At 44.7% G+C, this 20,338-nt stretch overlaps 1 protein-coding gene and 1 pseudogene across 8 annotated transcripts in view; both read right to left on the bottom strand.

The window, feature by feature from the left end:
• Positions 1-10,373: 10,373 nt before the first annotated feature.
• LOC147825209 (low-density lipoprotein receptor-related protein 11 pseudogene) lies at positions 10,374-11,283 on the bottom strand (annotated as a pseudogene).
• A 4,958-nt stretch (positions 11,284-16,241) lies between these two features.
• Arih2 (ariadne RBR E3 ubiquitin protein ligase 2) overlaps positions 16,242-20,338 on the bottom strand; it is a 62,574-nt gene continuing 58,477 nt past the window's right edge. For 5 of the 8 annotated variants that reach the window (XM_021259119.2, XM_021259147.2, XM_087186047.1 and 2 more), the window contains 3 exons: positions 19,893-19,961; positions 18,417-18,500; positions 17,710-18,187 (listed from right to left, as the gene is read on the bottom strand). In XM_021259119.2, the coding sequence (XP_021114778.1) occupies positions 18,116-18,187; positions 18,417-18,500; positions 19,893-19,961 (225 nt within the window). In that variant the 3' untranslated portion in view covers positions 17,710-18,115. Of the gene's footprint in view, positions 18,188-18,416; positions 18,501-19,892; positions 19,962-20,338 lie in introns of all 8 variants that reach the window. The other 3 variants (XM_004833978.4, XM_004833979.4, XM_021259171.2) reach the window with 2 other exon arrangements.

Here is a 20,338-nt window from a genome sequence, read left to right as displayed (position 1 = left end):
TATTTCTTTTTCTTGTTGAATTGCTCTGGCTAATATTTCCAGAACTATATTGAATAAGAGTGATGACAGTGGACATCTTTGTCTTGTTCCTGATTTTACAGTGAAAGCTTTCAGTTTTTATCCATTTGATATGATGTTGGCTGTTGGTTTGTCATAGATAAGTTTTTTTTATCAGATTGAGATAAAGACCATCTGTTGCAATTTTCTGTAGGGTTTTTATCATGAACGGGTGTTGGATCTTGTCAAATACTTTTTCTGCATCTATTCAGAGGATCATATGGTTTTCGTCCCTGGCTCTGTTAATACAGTGTGTTACATTTATTTTTATTTTTATTTTTATTTTTGGTACCAGGGATTGAACTTGGGCCCTTCCACTTGTGAGTACATTTATTGATTTGCGTATGTTGAACCATCCTTGCATCCCTGCGATGACTCCTGCTTGGTCATGGTGTTTAATCTTTTTGATGATTTGCTGTATTCTGCTTGCCAGTATCTTCTTGAGGATTTTTTTTATAAGTACTTTTATTGGTACATTTTAGGTATACAATTTGTTTACATTTATCATTGGGGTATGTGATGTATCTTGGTTCTTATTTTTTTCCCCATTATCTGTGCACCCTTCACCCCCTCCACCCTTTCTTGAGGATTTTTGCATCTATGATCATTAGGGACATTGGCCTATGGTTCTCTTTTTTGCTTGGATCCTTCTCTGACTTTGGTATCACAGTAATGCTTCCTTCCAGGAATGAATTTGGTTTTAATCTTTTTTCTTTTTTGGTACTGGGGATCGAACTCGGGTCCTTGCACTTGCGAGGCAGGTGATGGAACCACTGGGCTAAATCCCTGGCCCTGAATTTGGAAATATTGCTTCCTTTCAGCTTCATTAAAGAGTTTGAGAAGTAGCGGCATTAAGCCTTCTCTAAATTTCTTGTAGAATTCAGCAGTGAATCCATCAGGGCCCAGGCTTTTCTTTATTGGTAGGTTTTTAATTACATCTTCAATTTCATTGGCTAATATTGGTTTACTTAGAATTCTTATATCTTATTTCAGTTTTGGTAATTCATATGTATCTAGGAATCTATCCATTTCCTCTTTTTTTTTTTCTTATTAGAATACAGGGTTTTTTGGTTTTTGGTTTTTGGTTTTTTGTGGTACCAGGGATCGAACTCAGGACTCTGTGCTTGCCAGGCAGGCACAGCACCACTGAGCTACATCCCTGGCCCCAGAATACAGGTTCCTGAAGTAGGTATTGATGATCTTCTGGATTTCTGCAGGATCTGTTGTGATTTCACCCTTTTCATTCATAATGGCATGGATTTGAGTCTTTTCTTTCCTTTTTTTGGATAATGTTGGCTAAGGGTTTGTCAATTTTATTTAATCTTTCAAAGAGCCAACTCTTCAACTCATTGATTGTATTATTGTTTTAGTCTCCATTGCATTAATTTCTGCTCTGAGTTTGTGTTTTTTTTTGGTACTGGGGATCGAACTCGGGTCCTTGCGCTTGCACAGCAGGCAGTGAAACCACTGAGCTAAATCCCTGGGCCCTCTGCTCTGATTTTTACAATTTCCTCCTCATATGAGATTTGGGCTTGACTTGATCTTCCTTTTCTAGAAGCTTGAGGTTCAGCGTTAGGTTGTTTATTTGTGCTGTTTGTTTTTCTGATATGCAAATTCACCATTATAAATGTCCCTTGTGGGACTGCTTTTATTGTATCTTGTAAGTTCTGGTATGTTGTATTATAGAACCTAATTTCTTCTTTCATTTCATCTGTGACCCATTGGTTATTCAGGTGTTTATGAAGTTCTTTTGGCTTCTTTTGCCATTGATTTCCAGTTTCATTGCACTGTGGTCTGATAATATGTATGTGATAATTTCAGTTCTTTTGCATTTCCATAAGCATGTTCTATGAGCTAGTATGTGGTCTATTTTGGAGAATACCTCATGTGCAGCTGAGAAGAATATGTATTTGGATATTGTGGGGTGGAACACTCTGTAGACATCTACTAAGTACATTTGTTAAAAATTTTCATTCAGTTCTGATATTTGGGTTTTTTTTGTCTAGTTGTTGTATATGTGACAGTGGGGTATTGAGGTCCCCCATTACAAGTGTATTCGTGCTTATTTGATTTGTTTTTTGTCCATTAATATTTGTTTTATATAGTTGGGTGTGCTAGTATTTTTCCAGGTTCCTGTCACATGGTGTATTAACATCCATTCTCTGACTTTCAGACTATGAATTTATTTTTGAATTAAATGTGTTTCTTGTATCCAGTGTATTGTTGGATCTTACTTCTTGATCCATTCTGCCAGTCTCTTTTGGTGAATTGAGACCATTTACATTGATGGTTATAATTGATATGTATTGATTTATCCTTGTCATGTAATTTTCCTGTTATTGGTCCTCTTTTTTCCCCCTCTAATTGCCTTGCCGTGCCTTGTGTGGTGGATTCATCTGTTGAGGTTCATGGAGTTATCATCCTCATTATCTATTTCTAGAATGTCCTTTAGAACATTTTGGAGTGCTGGTTTATGGCCATGAATTTCTTGAGGTGTTCTTTGTCATGAGGTATCTTATTTGTCAACCAATTTCGAGATTTTTTTGTTGTTGTTGTTGTACTGGGGATTGAACTTAGGACCTAGCTCTTACCAGGCAGGCATGGCACCACTGAGCTAAATCCCTGGCCTCCTTGAAAGATGGTTTTGTGGGGTACGTCAGTCTGGGTTGGAGATTGTTTTCTTTTAGGGTTTGAAACACTTCAAGTTTTCTGTGACTTGAGAGTGTATTGAGAAGTCTGTTGTGATTCTGATGGGCTTTCCTTTATAGGTGATTTGTTTCTTTTCTCTAACAGTTTTTAACATTCTGTTCTTATGTTGAATTTCTGGAAATTATCATGGTGTAGTTTTTTTTATCATGGTTAATTGGAGTTCTATATGTCTCACTTATTTGTATGTGAAATTCTTTTTCCCTGCTTGGGAAGTTTTCTGACATTACTTCTGTGAACAAGTTTTTTTATGTTGTTTGCGCTATCTCCTGCTTTTTCATTGACTCTGATCAATCTTATGTTATTCTTATTTGCATGATGTAGCAGCTACTGGATTGATTTTTAGGGGTCTCTTGCAATTTTTTTTTGTACTGGGAATTGAACTTAGGACCTTGCATTTGTGAGGCAGGCATAGTGCCACTGAGCTAAATCCCCAGCCCATCTTGCAATTTTAAAGAAATCTTTCTTTTCATAGTCACTAACTGCAATTTCTTTCTTTTTTTTTGGTACCGGGGATTGAACTCGGGTCCTTGTGCTTGCGCAGCAGGCGGCAAAACCACTGAGCTAAATCCCCGACCCTGTAATTTCTTATAGACTTGATAGTCTGTCTTCACATTACCTCATTCTTCAGTGTATACTTTCAATGGAATTTTTTTTTTTTTTGGTACCAGGGATCAAGCTCGGGACCTTGCACTCACAAGGCAGGCACCGGAACCACTAAGCTAAATCCCCAGCCCTTCAATGGAATTTTTAATCTCTTGGATATCAGTTTGAATGACTCATGGATTCCATTTCTTTCCTATGTTGGTCATTCATGGTTTTCATTATTTTTCTAAGAGCCTCTATTTTTTAAAAAAATCTGTATCTGCCCTATAGTAACTAGCCATGGCTTTCATTATGGTCACCATCCTTGTAGTTATCTGAGAGATTATTTCTGCGGGGTTTTTTTTTGGTACTGGGAATCAAACTCAGGACCTTGCGCTTGCAAGGCAGGCAGTGGAACCACTGAGCTAAATCCCTAGCTTTCTGCTTTGATTTTTTTCTACAGCCTCATTCATCTACTTTGTTACTTTTTCTGTTACCACTTCAGAGTCCAGGTGGATGGGTTTTGAATTGTTCCACCTCTTTTCCTCCTGGGTTTGCCTTTGGTGAGCTGAAAGTTTGGGGTTGCATCTTGCTTAAGTGTCTTTTCATTTTCTTCTTTTTTTTTAACCTTATTTCCTGGGTTGACATTTGTAAATTGTTTATGGCAAGTAACTTTATTGCTTGTATTTAGAACTCTTAGGAAATGACTACTTGTTAGAGATGTCTTCCAGTTGTAGCTGGCTTATGAGTTTTCAGTCTGTTGCAAGATCCTACTTCTTCAATTTTGGGGGGATGAGAAGTTGCTGCCTATTTGATCTAGCCCCTGATTCTTTGGCACTGGCTGATAGAATTGTTTATGACCCTTAGGGAATCTCAGTCTTGGAACACCAGGAAAAACAACCAGTTAGAACAACTGTGTCACCTTGGCTAAAGCAGTACAGTCAGCAACAATGTTAGCGTCAAGTACAGTCTAGAAAATGACACTGTGGTAACTATTAATTTGCCTCTTTTAACCATATGAACTAGATTTGTAGTTATATAACAAAATCTAAAACCAACCAGAAAAGTATATACAGTAAATATGGCCTCAGTATAGCAATTTTTACCCTGAGGTAAAAAATTTAGAGGAGGTTGGGGGGAAAAATAGAGAAATAGAAGAAGAGGAAGAGATTGGAAGCAAGGCTGGAGAAGAAAGGAAGATAACACAAGTTTGCAAAAGTAGTGAAGAAGATAGGAGGGAAAGAGAAGTAAGAAATAAAAACAAGAACAGAACAGAACAACAACAAAAAACTAGAAATACTTTTCATACTTATATAAAAGCAAGAACAATTGAGAAAAAAGAAAACAAAACAAAAACAAGATAAGAAAAATAAACAAGAAAATGAGAGAAAAAAAGTCCACTTCAAGGCATGTCTCTGATGTCACTGGTAGACAAGGAGTGCAGACAAAGTCCTAATCCAGGTTAATTAATCCCAACAAGCCAGCTGTAGATTTACAGCAGTGTAGTGGATAATTCTAGCAAGCCTACACTTTTAGTTCAGAATCTCAGGCTGGTTTCTGGCTGTGAGGCTCGAAACCATTTTGTTCAGCCTGCATACCCTGTGTGCCTCCTGCTGAGTTGACACCCCATGTGCCTCCTCTTCCTTGACCTCAGTTCCACCTCACTTTGAGGGATCCAGCCTGTGGCTCCTCTGAGTTCTGATCTCAGTTGAGCCTCTCCAAGATGGTTACCAGCCAATTGCCCTCTCCTGGAGGACATCTGAACCCAAATAACTCACCAGCCACTGCAGTCCACTGTGTCCACTGCTTCACTCCACTGATGTGTTTCTCTGGGATTACCAGTAGTCACAGTGTGTCTGCAGGTTCGAGTCATCCTTCCCACACAGTGAGTCAGGGCTCAGGGAGAAAGCATTGCTTGCTGCCTCCTTCTTCTTCATTGAAGTCTCTCTCTTTGCTCTCCCTGTGGGCTTCAGTTCTCACTTCAGATCCTTGCTAGGTCTCAGGGACCAACTTCTCTCCTTCTTTTCTTCCTCATATTACTATATTCCAGGATCTGGACACCAAATCTCAGAGAGGGTGTTTCTTGCTGTTCACCACTCTGCTACCTTCCCCCAGACTCCAGATCTTTATTTATTGACAGGGGTTACTAAATTGCATAGGATGGGCTTAAACTTATGATCCTCCTGCCTCAGCCTCCCCAGAGTGCTGAGATACAGGAGCGTTTTGCCATGCCTGTCTCACCTTGTCTTTATTTTTAAAATATTTTTGGTACTGGGGATTGAACTCGGGACCTTGCACTTGTGAGGCAGGTGGTGCCACTGAGCTGAATCCCCAGCCCTCACCTTGTCTTTAATTCACTCTAGGTAGGTCAGAAGTCTCAACTTTCATTTGTTTGATTTAGGGTCTCCCCATGTAGTCCAGGCTGCCTTTGAACTTGTGTTACTTCTGCTTTAGCTTCCTAGCACTGGGATTACAGTGTTGCATCACCATACCTGGCTTCAATTTCTTAGTTCAACAGAAACAATTCAAAATTTCCAAAACTGTATAATTTTCAATTGCTGATAAATACTACCCAACAGAATCAGAATTTTACCAATGACCTCATGATTTTTGATACCAATGAATAAATATAGATACTATTTCCCTCTAGCCTTTTATTAGTTTATTTTGGTACTGGGAATTGAACTCAGGACCTTGCACTTGCAAGGCAGGTGTGGTGCCACTAAACTAAATGCCTGGCCCCCTCTAGCCTTTTAAAAAAACTGTAATCAATTCACCACAAAATCTTTCCTTATTCTCTTGAACTCCATCCTTCTATCCATCCTATCTATGACCTATATTCAGCTGAATTATACTTGTTGCTTGTCGGAGGCAGTGGGCTGAAGGGAGGTTCAATCAGGTGAGGTTCCCAAAGAAAAGAACACACATGGAGCAGATATCACAAAAAAGCAGGAACCAACTTTTATTGCCAGCATCAGGGCAGCATCAGAGCATGAGAGTTGGAGCTGTAGCTCCAGAGCTCAAGAGCTTTGTGTCTTTTTTTTGGTACTGGGGATTAAACTCGGGACCTTGCGCTTTCGAGGCAGGCAGCAGAACCACTGAGCTAAATCCCTGGCCCAAGAGCTGTGGGTCTTTATCAGCTTTTCTGAGACACAGTAAGACAAAACAGCTGTGAGACCTTGCATAGCCATGTGGTGTGTGTGTAGTGGTCAATGCTGATTTATTATTATAACAAAGTCTGTCATGCACCTGTGCTGAATGACAGAGTTGTTTCCTCATGTGCTTTCTGATGTCCTCAGATGCCTGGGGTTTGACATATCTCACAGTGGCCTCCTACTTCCCACCATTTCAAAGATTGGGGGTGCTGCTGATTCTTGCGAATGACACACAAGGCTGCCCTTTATGCCAGAGCCCACAAAAGGAATACAAGGAACAACATATAACCACCAACCCCATTGCCATTGGAGCACCCCTGAGAGCTATCCAGTGCCAGGGGGATCCTAGGGGTTCTCACCATTGGGTTAGAAGGTCTTATTCTACGGTATGGATGGGGGACATCTCTATTTCCATCTCTTATAAGACCTCTTCTACTTGTTCCTGGTGGTCATGAATAAAAACAGCATACTACATGTAGGAGGGCACAAGTGCCTCCTTATGCTGCAGTCAACAAATCCAATACCTTTTTTATCTGGGACATTTCATCCATGAGCATCATCAGAGAGTGGCATGTGATATTTAGGGCCTGTGCCATGTGTTGAGCTAGAGCTTCAACTTGGAGGTTGAAGTTAGGTCTATAGTCCCTGCCCCTGGTACCAGTACTCCCATAGGATAAAATCACCAGGCCACTCGTTTGACACAGTGCCATCTGTGATATACAGCGTTCCAATGAAGGGGTATGGCTGTTAGAGTGGGCCTGCTAGTGCCCTTACTATAGGGAACCCCCCAGGTGCAGCGCTCCATCTAGTGTGCGAGGAGGTATGACCAACCTGTAGTGCCACAGATCCATAAGGCATCTACCATGGGCCAGTCAGTGGGCACTGTACCTATAAGCTTATGGCCATCCCCCCAGGCATCTGTGTTCTTCACTCATAGGGTGTTGTTACACAAGTGCAGGGGTATCCATCCAGCTGTGCAATTTCTCACTGATGCATTGACCTGTTCAGTACATAGCAGGCCAACATCCAACAATATTACTTGATTCCCCATCATCCACTCCCAACCATTATGCATCATAGGTCCCAGTCCTTGTGAGGTGGTTGTGCTCTTCCAGATCAGGACCTCAACAGCCTGGCATCGCTGATCCCAGGTGGGCCCAATTTGGTTCTGCTGTCACCAGTCCATCCAATTATACAGAGATGCTGGCATGATTATCCACAGAAAGCCTTCAGCTGCATCCATCGGGAGTTCAGCACTCACCCAACAGTGCAGTTGGTGGTCCACATGAGCAAATGTGTGTGCCTGGAGATGATGCTGTTAGCTTGATTCATCCTGGTTGGAAGGACAGGACAGAAAGAGAAACCATCATAGGGAGGTCTCACCCTTCGGGGAAGATGCAGGCCACATGTTCATCCTGTGATAGGATGGTGGCCGGGATCATTTTACTTCCTGGTTTAAAATACAAGACCTGTATCCCCATTGCCACCAGAGGCAAGGGGGTTGAAGCCAGGTCTATCATCCCTAGGGGAATAGGCCAAGCAGCCACATTGTCACCTGCCTTTAAGATGGTGGCCCTGGAATTTAGGAGAAGCACACCAAGGCCTTCAGGGGCCATGTTGAAATCCAAGGCTGCATCTCTATGGCATAGCACAGTTCCTCCCCCCAGGGCTCCAAGAGGAACACCCAATTTCCCAGCAGGGGGTTTGTGGGCCATTCCCAAGTCCATCGGTACCAGTCCCCGACTGCATAGGTTCTAGTGCAGGGAAGATAAAAGTCCCTGTAAAGTGGCTTCCCCGGTCAGATGCTATTCCTAGTGAGACCTGATATGCTGCAGGCAACCATTATAATGCCTTAATGGTATGGAACTGGTCAACAGAGGGCATGGGATAGACAAAGCTTATACCTGTGGCAGTATCCATAACAGTTAGAGCATATTTATGTCCCTGTGAGAGAGTCAGGGACCCGATATAGTCTACCTGCCATTGCTACAGGGGATGGGGTGCCCGCAGTACTGCACCCAATTGTGTGGGCACCCTCTTCCTCCAAGGGGCCAGCAGAGTGCATTGAGGGCATGCCTTCATTGCTCTTTTGCCTCTGCAGGAGTCATATCCAAATTCCATCACTGTGCTACAGCTTGCATGGTATGGGGGCCTATGTGCCCCAATTTCTTATGGAGCTAAGGCACCACTGCTGAGGGTGGCCCTCGAAGGGCTGCTACCCTTATCAAGGAGTCTGCTAAGTCATTCCCTGGCAAAAGGAGAGGCCTGTGTCCTGACACATGGTACGCCATATGTGTTATAGTCTGGCCACACTCCCATAAGTATAGCCGCCATAACTCAACACCCCATATGGGTCAATGTCCTAACTCCAAGTCTTGGGTTGCCCAAGTTGGTAACCAGAGTGTCAGCCCTCAGAATATGGCCCAACTGTCTGTGCAAACATGCAGAGGTTTGTCCTCATGCATGACAAGTAACCACCCTGCCCGCAACTCTGCCCATTGGCTTGACTTGCCTGTCCCAACCTCAAATCAGTGTCTCTGTACTGGGCTGGACAGCAGCTGCCATCCATTGTGGAGTTGTGCCATGACTAGAGCCATCAGTATGTCAGGCCTGAGCCAGGGGTCTCTCCTTTTCCAGATGGGGACTAGGGTCATGACTGTACAGTTTCTTGGGCTGTGTATATCACAGGTCCCAGCACCACGGCCAGTTGGGCCGCTAGAGGGGTGGCTGAAAAAGATGCTGCTGTAGATATGTTCCCCATCATGCCAGGATGGGGGCCTGGGTCACTGCACTCCTGAGATGGGACATCCATGTGTGTACCTAGCTCTCTATTGAGTACTTAGTTTGCACTTCCAATCTGCTGTCCCATGATTTCTTCACAGACATGCAGAGCAACATACACTGCTGCCAACTGCTTCTCAATTGGGGAATACCTGCTTTCAGCTCCTTTCCACAACTGTGACCAAAAGCCAATAGGGTGCTTCCACTTCCCCAGCTTTTGCCACAAACCTTTGCCAAACCTAACCCCATCCACATTTAGTTAGGGTAAAAGGCAGTGTAGAACCAACAACTCAAAGGGCCTGTATTTGAGTGACTGCCCCCTTTGAGTACTCGAATGCAGCTTCCGCTGTATCAGACCAGTCCCATGTTACACTCTTTCAATTCATCTAATAATAGAGGGCACAACAAGGTGGCTACGTTCGAAATGAACATCTGCCAGAAACCTAGCAAGCCCATGTACGCTTGTAACTGGTGTTATAGTTGTCGGTCTGGGGTATGCCTGGATCATATCAGTTATTGTATCAGGGATTACTTTTGTCTTAACCAACCAGACAACACCCAAGAATTTGATAGATAAGCCAGGGCTCCGAAATCTTATCCAATGGCCCATTTCCAAGCCAGCAAAGCTTTTACTTTGTCTGTTATTGGCTGATCCCCAGGCCAATAAAGCTTTTTCAGACCATATACATTGGTTTCAGATCCGTAAGGCAAGAAGAGGTTAACATAATTGGAGAGACAAGCCAGTTCTGGACCTGTCTTACAATCAGAGGTTACCATATCATTAGCAGCAACACAAAGCATGTCTTGACCCAGGTGGCCAAATCCTGGCCCACCAGGCCATAACACAGAGTTGGGCTATATACAGCTTTGTGGCACCACCTGAAAGGTTTATTGCCTGCCCTCCTTGCAATGGAGGACTCACTATGTTTAGTTCCTGGTAGTCCACAGTCATTTTCCAAGTCCCATTGGGCTTCTGCACAGACAGGTCACCTTGTAGCAATGTCCGCTCATACTAGATGATGGTGTGGTCATCTGAGCTTTTGCGGTCATTCAAAATCACTTTGTGGGCAGATGTAAAACTACATCCTATACAGCCTTTTTTTTTTTTTTGGTACTGGAGATCAAACTCGGGACCTTGCGCTTTTGAGGCAGGTGGTGGAAACCACTGAGCTAATTCCCTGGCCCCAATCCAGCCTTGTTAAGTGGAGGAGCATCTTGGTCCAGCTCTGGTGAGGCACTTGCAGTGGCTGGACTGGACACCAGGTCCCAGGCCACCCTGCCCCTATCAGTGGAGGCAGTTGCTGCTGGAATGGGTAACCACTGTGTGGTGTGTACTTGCAGATGCTGTAGACATGCACTATGCAGTTGAAGAGGAGGCAGTGGGACCCAGCAGCTGGGTGTGTGCGTGCTAGTGTCTCGGGAGCAGCTTAATCACCGTCAGGGAGCAGCATGGCTCAGGGAAGCAGGCCACCATGCACTGCCTCCTGTCCTGCTCTCCCGCTGCCAGGGAGCCCTTGGTGCAGATGATGGCATCTGGGAGTGCACTGTAGTTGTCGCCGACCATGCCCAAGCAGCCTTCTCACAGGCTGCCATGGGCTAGCAGCTGGAGCTCCAGTTCCTCAGCTGAACTCTCCCTCTGTAGCTGCAGGTGGAAGTCCTCTAGAAACTGCTGCAGGTCTGACAGCTGTGTGTGCAGCTTGTACAGTGGCGGCCCCGATGCTCAGCTGCTTGGCAGCCAGAGGCAGAGTGGCAGCAGTTCACGCAGCAACCAGTGTCCCAAGCACTCTCAGGCGGCACAGGCCATGGCAGCCATGGTGGACATGGGGCAAGGTGGAAGTTAGGCCCTCAGCGTGGTGCTCCTGGCACCTGGCTGCTCCCCATGGCTGTGGGCACACAGGGGGGCATAGCTGGCCAGCCTTCTCTGGGCTTTGGTGCCAGTCAGCACTGTGTGTGCAAACAGGGCTACTATAGTGAGCAACAAATATCATCTGCTGCATGTCCATTTCATTAGCATACCTACCAAGTCCAGATAGGTTGTCCACTTCGTGACTTGTTCTGGCAAGTCAGCTGGGTTTGTCCAAGCATGCAGACTGCTTTTACCTTTGGGTCCATGGGCCGGTATTGCTGGTGAGGGTGCAACTGCTTCCACAAAAACAGCAACACGTCTAAAGGCTGGCAATCCAGCTTCTGTGTCTAAGCCAGCTGCTATCAGATCTGCCCAGATTTGACATTGGCATATCTTCAAAGGACCAAGTATCTGCCCCTTTGGTCTTCCTGTCTCAGAGCCATAGCCAGATCTGCTCAGATTTGACATTGGCATATCTTCAAAGGACCAAGTGTCTTCCCCTTTGGTCTTCCTGTCCTGGAGCCATAGCAGCCATGCAAGCACTGTCTCACCCACCCTTTCCTGGACAGCTGTTAGTGCCTGGAACACCAGAGGACTCTCCTGATGCATAGCACTTAACAATGAGAGGAGGTAGCACTCCCAGCTTCCTTTAGCATGGCTTCCACAGCCACCACGCATAGATCCAAGCTCTCTTCAATTCACTGTAATTGGTTCACCTGCTGGACAAGGTCTTCTGCCTCCTATCTCACAGAGCAGAAGAGGCTAAAATACCACCAAGCTATCCTCCCCACTGATTTATGGTGAGGGGAGAGGAATTTGTGAATTTGTGTCTCCAAGGCCCATAAAACAACTCCGGTGTCAGACAACTGCCAGCTCTTGGGAGATTTCCAACCTGGCAAGAAAGGTGCTACCAGCAGCCAGACCAAGGCAGGGTGGGGGTGGGGGTGCATTGCAGTAAATCCCCTGGGTTCCTCCCTGCTCTCTGGTGCTGATTCCACAGACTCTGTGGTGGGGGCACTCATCTGACCATCCTGAACATGACTACACCAAGTGTCAGGGGTGGTGGACTGGAGGTCCAGTCGGGTGAGGTTCCCAAAGAACAGAATACACATGGAGCAGATATCACAAAGCAGGAACCAACTTTTATTTCCAGCATCAGGGGAGCATCAGAGAATGACAGTTGGAGCTGGGTGTCTTTATCAGTTTTTCTGAGACACAGTACAAAACAAAAGCTGTGAAACCTTGGATAGCCCTGTGGTATATGCCTGGTCGTCCAGGCTGATTTATTATAATAACAAAGCCCCATCATTTGCCTGCACTAAACGATGGGATTGTGTCAAGTGCTCTCTGATGTCCTCAGATGCCTGGGCTTGACACACCTTACAGCTGTTTCTTATACTGCTACAGACAGGGGCTTATCTGCTATCTCCAGAAAACAGAAGGTAAGCAAGCTTTCAGAGGCTTGCCTCTGCCCCCCCTCCCCTTTTTCTACCAGGGATTGAACTCAGGACCTTGCACTTGTGAGGCAGGAGCGGTACCACTGAGCTACATCCCCAGCCCCAAGTTATGGTTTGCTTTTCCCATTTCTGATCCACTGGCTAGTGGCTGCAGGAATTCTGCAACAGCATAAACTGGAATATCCTGACCTTTTAAAACTTCTGGCCACTCAGGTGGCCATGGCAGGTGCTATCTTGATATATACTGCCAAATCGGGTCCTTGTGCAGATATGTGCTCATCTGTATTGCAAAGTGAACTTCCTTTCTAGTTTCTAAAAACAAACTTTATATATTTTTTTGGCATTTACTGACAGTGGTAACCTTGGGTTTTTTTTTTTTTTTTGGTACTGGGGATCGAACTCAGGACACCTTGCACTTGTGAGGCAGGCGGCGGCTTGGGTTAGTTTTTGTTTTTGAGATGAGGACTTTTTGTTTTGGAGTTCTTTTTTTTTTTTTGGTAGCAGGGATTGAACTCAGGACCTGCACTTTCGAGGCAGGCACGATGCCACTGAGCTAAATCCCCGGCAGGACTTTTTGTTTTGGAGACAGGGTCTAACTTTGTAGTTCAGGCTGGGCTTTTAGTAATCCTCCTGCCTCAGTGCCCCAAGTGCTGGGATTACAGGTATAATGCTATATTGTACAGGTTAGCCCTAAACTCCTGTGCACAAGTGCTTCTCCTGCTTCGGTCTCCCAAGTAGCTAGGACTACATGTCTACACCACTATACCTTTTCTCATTTGAAACAGCTCTGTACTGGGGCCGGGGATTTAGCTCAGTGGTTCTGCCGCCTGGCTCGAAAGTGCAATGTCCCGAGTTTGATCCCTGGTACCAAAAAAAGAAAAAAAAACCGCTCTGTACTTTGGACAATGACAGTTTGCTGTCAAGGACTAACTGGGTATGTGATTTGTCTGGAAGGAATAGGCACTGGACTGGCTTATTGATGTCAGTATCCTGTAGGCAAAATAAAGCCCAGCATACACTCACTGCTTGGATGTTTGCTGCACGAACCACTGGGGGCTATGTGGGTAGTCCTTCCTCTAGACTTTCTATTGTGCAGTGTCCTCTTGGCCCTTCTGAGAATCACCGTAAGTGCAAATGGCCCTAGTATTATTCCTACCTACTGATCTGCAGAGGTGCTTGGGTGGTCCTTGTTGCCCCCATAAAAGGACTAATGACCAATTCTGTGTCCTTGGACTGAAGGCTTCCTGAGGGTAGAGCCCATGTGTCTTTTTGCACATCACACTACATGTACTCAGGTGCTGAGTATGGCATTTGGCACACCTGAGGCCCAGAGGAGCAGCTGTGTTTGTTTTCTGAGACAGGGTCTATGTAGTCCTCAAACCTGGGATCCTCTTGTCTCAGCCTCCCAGAATGTTGGATTACAGGCCTGTGCCACTGCACCTACCACTGCTGTAAAGTTCAGACAAGTAGCATGTGAGGTATGCAGCCTCTCACTTCACAAGCCACATTCCCCAACACAGATGTAGACCCTCAAACAGAACCTAGACCTGAATCCCATTCTTTTCCCTTGGGATTTGACTCCAACTTCTTCAGTTTCTAGCTGGGTGTTTTGCACACACCTGTAATCCCAGCATTCTCAGAGGCTGAGGCAAGGGGATTGGAAGTTTGGACCCTGCCTAGGCAACTTAGTGACAAAAGATCCTCTCAGCCTGGGGATTTAGCTCAGTGGTTTCACCACCTGCTGCACAAGCGCAAGAACCCGAGTTCAATCTCTGGTACCCAAAAAAAAAAATCCTTTCCCAAAACAAATACGTAAGGGGTAGGAATGCTGTTCAGTCTGAAGGTCCTGGGTTTAATCCCCAGCACCACTGTGATGGTTGACTGTGTAAACTGCAGTAATTAATGCCCAACTACATTGGCTCAGTTTAGTCCTGGGTGGAAGACCCACCCTAGGAAGGATTATTGCCAGTATGGTATAAAAGGTAAATGAGGGCCGGGGATTTGGCTCAGTGGTTCCATTGCCTGCCCTGCAAGCGCAAGGTCCTGAGTTCTATCCCCGATACAAAAAAAAAAAAAAAAAAAAAAAACGGTAAATGAAACAAGGATTGCTTGTTTTCTTTGGAGGAACTCCAGTCTTTTACTTTCACCTTGGAGGTCATCCCCTGGTGCCCAGCACACTCTCCAGCCTCCAGCATAGACCCTTCAGCCTACTGATAGGGACTCACACAGAACACTACACTGAGCTCCAGGCCTTCGAGTTGATCCCAACTGGACCCTTCAGATCCACATCATGCACAGACCTTTTGCACTCTTTCACACCTCTGTGGGCGGCCACTGTAAGCGAATCTTGTAAATTCTTTTTAAAAATTTTTAAAAATTTTTTTCAGTGCTAGAGATTGAACCCAGGCCTTGATCATACAAGGCTTCAGTTTTTAACTATCAAACATAGTGCAGTCTCTTTATTTAGAGCTGAATGGGCAGGGTTCCATGGGCACATCAGGGAATTGGGTAGGAATCATAGTAAAGATTTCTTATTAAGCAGAGGGAACAGCAGGAGCACAAGAAAGAAATAAGGTGGTGTGTGGAGAGAGCAGAAAATTCAGGACAGGATCAAGGCAAGTGAGAAGTAGGGAGGAGCTAGATCACAAAGAGCCTTCTAGTACTCTGTGCTTTTCAACTTTCCCAAGTTAGAGATATTGAAGGTTTTGTTTTCTCGCAAATCTTGTAAATTCTTATATATTTGTATGTCTTGTATTAAATCTCTAGTCAGCACTGTCTGATACAACCACAAAAACAAAAAAACAATACACTTCAGTTTCTATCCTGAGTTGTCTCTATAACCCTCAGGGCCTATAAAGCCATAATCCCCCCCTCTGTCACATGTCCATGTGTTTTGTAGGGCTCAGTGGTCTGTAGCCAATGAAAGGAGATAAAACTAAGATACTCTACTTTACTTCTGCAAGGACAACATACAGGTGGCTCTCCCAGACAGCCAGAAAAGGAAGAAAAGCAGAGGTGAATGGCCAGTGGAAGAGGGGGGTCAAATGACAGAGAGCTCCTCATTTGGTGCTCACTGGCCTGACCCTTCAAGGGGCTCTGGGGAATACTTAGACCCTTTGAAGAAAGACTCTACACATATTTTTATAATCAGAAACTTAGTTTATTTTGAATAAACCACTCAACTTTGAGCAATGACATTTCCTCATCTTTTTCTTTGAAGGAAAACAGGTATGATAAATTCATTAAAACACTGTCTGTCTTCTACCCTTTGCAGGGCAAAAAAAATTGTGCCTGACCTTTCCCATCTTCCCGATGATGTTGACAAAGGACAGCAACTGAGGCACAAAAGGAAGCTCTCCACAGGTCAAGCACTACCAGCCAGTCTGGACACAGAACCCCCGGCAGCTCCAGTGATCAAGGTCACAGCTGGATGTAAGTACAGAAGATGGCAGGCTGGCAGTCCAGAAAATACCCATAATGTGATTTAATGTGCAGAGCTGTACCATGGTGATGTCACAGAAAGGACTCGATGGGAGAGGTACAGGCTGTGAACTTGGTTCTCCCAATCCACCTCACAGTCTCTCCCTTGCTGGGGACTACATAGAAACAAAACGTGGGGGTAACAAAGGGATCCTGCAGGTGGCCATATCTCTTGGGAGTTACAGCTGTCTTCAAGAATGACTCAATTTTACAACTTACATGGTACCTGGGAAATTGCTGAGTGGAGGTGAAAATGTGAGAGTATCAAAGAATTTCCATTATAATATTCACAGATTTCTCCATAGATTCTCCAAGAGGTCAAGGAGGCCCCATCAAGTATACAGTTCTGCTAATCTCAAGAGTGGTGGCACTGCCCAAAGCCAAAAAAGCCCCAGAGATCAAAGGCGCACAGGACCTGATTCAAGACAGAAGGGACAATAGGCAAACTACTTGCTCCCTTGTACTTGACTGTGCAAAACCTAGTCCTTTCTCTGGCTAGCCCATCCTCATAAAGGAACTGGCATCACAAAATATTTTCCTGGCCTCAGACTCCCAGATCTTCAAGGTTGGATCCTCTAGCAGGTGGAATCAGGAAAAGGGGAGCACACTCTACACTCCTGCTGCTGGACATGCTATCGGTAACAAAAAAAACAACTTGTGCAAACTTAGTCCCTGGGCCAGCAAGGCCAATGCCCTTAGGAGGGCCATGCTGAACTCTGACTCTGATAGTTATGAGGAGTGCAGCAAGACAGTGTCATATGGCATGTGACCCTGGTCAGAGTTATACCATTTGAATACTGGCATAAAAGGAGGGATAAAGGTAGAGCAAATTTACTTTGGGCAACAATTGTGCTTGCTTTGGCAGCACACATACTTTGGGAAACAATTTCTTTCAAAAGTGGATGTCTAGGGCCAGTGATTTAGCTCAGTGGCACTGCGCCTGCCTCACAAGCACAAGGTCCTGAGTTCAATCCCTGGTACCAAAAAGCCAAAAAAACCCAAAAGTGTATGTCTATTTTCAGTGCCGTTTTTTTTTTTTTTTTTTTTTTTTTTTTTTTTTTTTTTTTTTTTTAGTACCGGGGGATTGAACTCAGGTCCTTGCACTTGCGAGGCAGGCAGCAGAACCACTGAGCTAAATCCCTAGCCCTGGATGTCTATCTTGAGGAGACAAAAGGAAGCACCATGCTCAACCACTGTCCCCTAGTCTGGAGGGCTACAAGCCCACCTATAATCTACTACAGGTTCTGGCCTCAGTAGCCAGATCCAGGTAACCCTTAGTTTCAAGAACAAAGTTGAGCCCACAGAAAGAAGACTCTGAGGGCCAGGGATTTAGCTCAGTCTACCTGCCTCACAAGCACAAGGTCCTGAGTTTGATCCCCGGTACCAAAAAAAAAGAAAAAAGAAAAGAAGACTCTGTTCTGTCTCTTCATTGCCCAGGAAAGGCAGGAGGCAATATGTGATTCCCTGTGCTCCATGCCTGTTATACAGGCCAACTCAAGTCAGTCCCCACCATCTACCACCCATGCTCTTCCCCTGAGACTCCAGCTGTGGCCAAACACGTGAAGCTGGAAAGCAGAGGCAGACATTCTGAGGCAGGATGGGTGGGCAGTATATGTTACATTCTAAATAAAATAGCTAGAGGTGAAAACACTCCAATGCCAATTTATTTTTAAAAAGGGCGTTGTGTTATCCTATGGTTTGCCTTTTTTTAAAATAATTACACAACCTTTGAAAATTACGTAAGTTGTAATGATCTAATTCTATTAATAGCCGTTCAGAAAAAAAAATTCCCTCCCTCCCAACAACCATCCAGGGGGAATTAAAAGTCCTGAAAAGAGGTCAATTCAACATGGCCTCTACCCTGGTAGAAACAAAAAGCCAAAGATGAGAAGAAAACAGAAATCAACTAAGAGGTGTGTTGCCAGTGTCTCTCAGGAGTTGGGCCCTGGCTGCAACCTGGGTCGTAAAAGGCAAAGTCTGCAGCATGCAGTATGGCATCTGGGAGACCTCACAGCCACATCTTCAGCCCGGCACATCCATGTTCCGACTTAAGTGTCATGGAAATCCTTTAGCAGGGTTCTCCTTCGCTGCTCTGCTATGTGCATCTGGTTCTCCAAGTCCTATACAAGGGAAGCAAGATGAGTGCTTGCATGGATCAGTGTCAGGAGCTGGGAAAAACCAAAGCCACATCTACCATGCCAAGGGCTACAAGAAATCCTAAGCACTGCCCTTCCTACCTCCATCAGCAGCAATTTACAATTTTACAGCTTCCAATTTACATGCCAACTCCCCATCACTTATTATCATGCCAGTCCCCTCTCACCTGCCAGAGAAGAAACAGGCACTTACCCCTCTGTCATAGCTGTCTGCACGTTCCACTTTCCATGAGAGGTTTTCGATCTCAGCCTCCAGCTGAGCCTGCTGGTATTCAAACTGTATGGGCAGAGCAGAAGGGTCAAAAGGAGGGGGCTGTACACGGGCATGGCCTGCAGATGGAAGGGCCCATCCAGCACCTCAGGCTCGCATGAGCTACAGACAGCCCTGACACTTCCTTCAGAGAGCACACTGTTCCCTACTCCTAGAGCCAGAAAACGAGATCCAAACAAAAGTCTACCCAAAGAGCATGGACAAATGGCAAGGTCACATTTGCCATCTGCCACCAAAGGAAGCAGAAGAATTTAAAGCCACCAAAGAACACAATCCCAAACTGGGCATTGGTGACACATGCTTGTAATCCCAGTATTTGGGAGCCTGAGGTAGAAGGATCATCTCAGAGTTTTGAGGCTAGTATGAACTATAAAGCAAGACTCTGTCTCAAAAAAACCCAAACCAAAACAAACAAACAAAAAGAGAAGTCTGGACAATGCTAACAGTGATTATTTTCTTCTAGTGGGATTATGGATGATGTAAATGCTGTGCTGTATTTTCCAACATCTAAACAATAAATGTGAATTACTTTAGAATCAGCAGGAAATAACCCATACCTAAAATGAAAAATTAAAGAGATAAAAAAGTTAACTATATCCAGATGTGGTGTCTCACACCTGTAATCTCAACTACCCCAGAAGCTGAGGCACAAGGATTGTAACTTTGAGTCTATCTTGTGTAACTGTGTCTCGAAATGAAAAATAAAAAAAGGGCTAGGGTTGTAGCTTAGTCTGAAGGCAATGAGTTCAATCTCCAGTACCAGGGGTTGGGGGGAGTTAACTAACTTAGGGCCATGCATAATCGGTATACTCTGAAGCATGGATACTGGCCTTCCAAGTGGCCACAGTCCTTTCAATTGAATGTGCTTTAAACATCATTATTCAAGGGCTGAGGTGAATCTGCCTTACTTGAAACAAAATGATAGTACCTGAGATCTATTTTGGAGATGTGCAGAGCAGAAACAGAGTTTGCAATTGGACAGGTTTTTTTTCTTTTTTGGTACCGGGGATCGAACTTGGGTCCTTGCGCTTGCGAGGCAGGTGGCGGAACCACTGAGCTAAATCCCCAGCCCTTTTTTTCAGTATTGGGAATTGGACCCAGGGCCTCATGTGAGTTAGGCAAGTACTATACCACTGAACTAAATGATCTATACTCTCATCCCTTTTTATTTTGAGATAGAATCTTGCTAAATTGTCCAGGCTGATGTTGAACGCGTAATCTTCCTGCTTCTGACTCTCCAGTAGCTCAGATTACAGGTACATTCCGTCATGCTTTGCTAGACTGTTTTAATTTTGCTCTCCCAGTGACCAGAGGCAGGTCCCTGCTGTCCTCCAAAGTGATAGTAGACAAGGATACCTAAGAACATACAAAACAGAATGGAGGATTACTTTGCCTTACCAGCTTCTTCCTGGGGCCAGACTCCATGTAGTATGCATATGGGTAGGTGTACTGCAGGGTGTATCGACACTGCAACAGGAGAGAATAAAAGGGACTTGTGTCTGATTCTAACCAATATACATCCAATATGTATCTTTTATAATTCTTACCTTATCATACAAATTAGCCTGGCTCTATATGAAGCCAAGCTAAAAGAGGACACCACACCAAACACCCATAGTTCCTTTTTTAAACATTTATTACCAGCAGCTACTTCATGACTTTTCCCTCTTGAGGACATCAGAGTACACACATCTATCTTAATACTTGTCCAAAGACAATCTCATATTTTCCTTTGAATAATGCAGAGATGAGAAAAAGAAGAAAAGAACTATAATTTCCCAGCAGACAATGAAATACTCTAGAAATCTGGACGTCCAGCAGAAGGCTCAGCACCAGCACATATG

The sequence above is a fragment of the Heterocephalus glaber genome, unplaced genomic scaffold, assembly GCF_053883595.1.
Source record: "Heterocephalus glaber isolate CG9 unplaced genomic scaffold, H.glaber_assembly_v1.0 deba00001504, whole genome shotgun sequence".
Taxonomy (NCBI): domain Eukaryota; kingdom Metazoa; phylum Chordata; class Mammalia; order Rodentia; family Bathyergidae; genus Heterocephalus; species Heterocephalus glaber.
The sequence above is the reverse complement of the archived record's forward strand: the minus strand, read 5'-3'. Positions and strand labels throughout refer to the sequence as shown.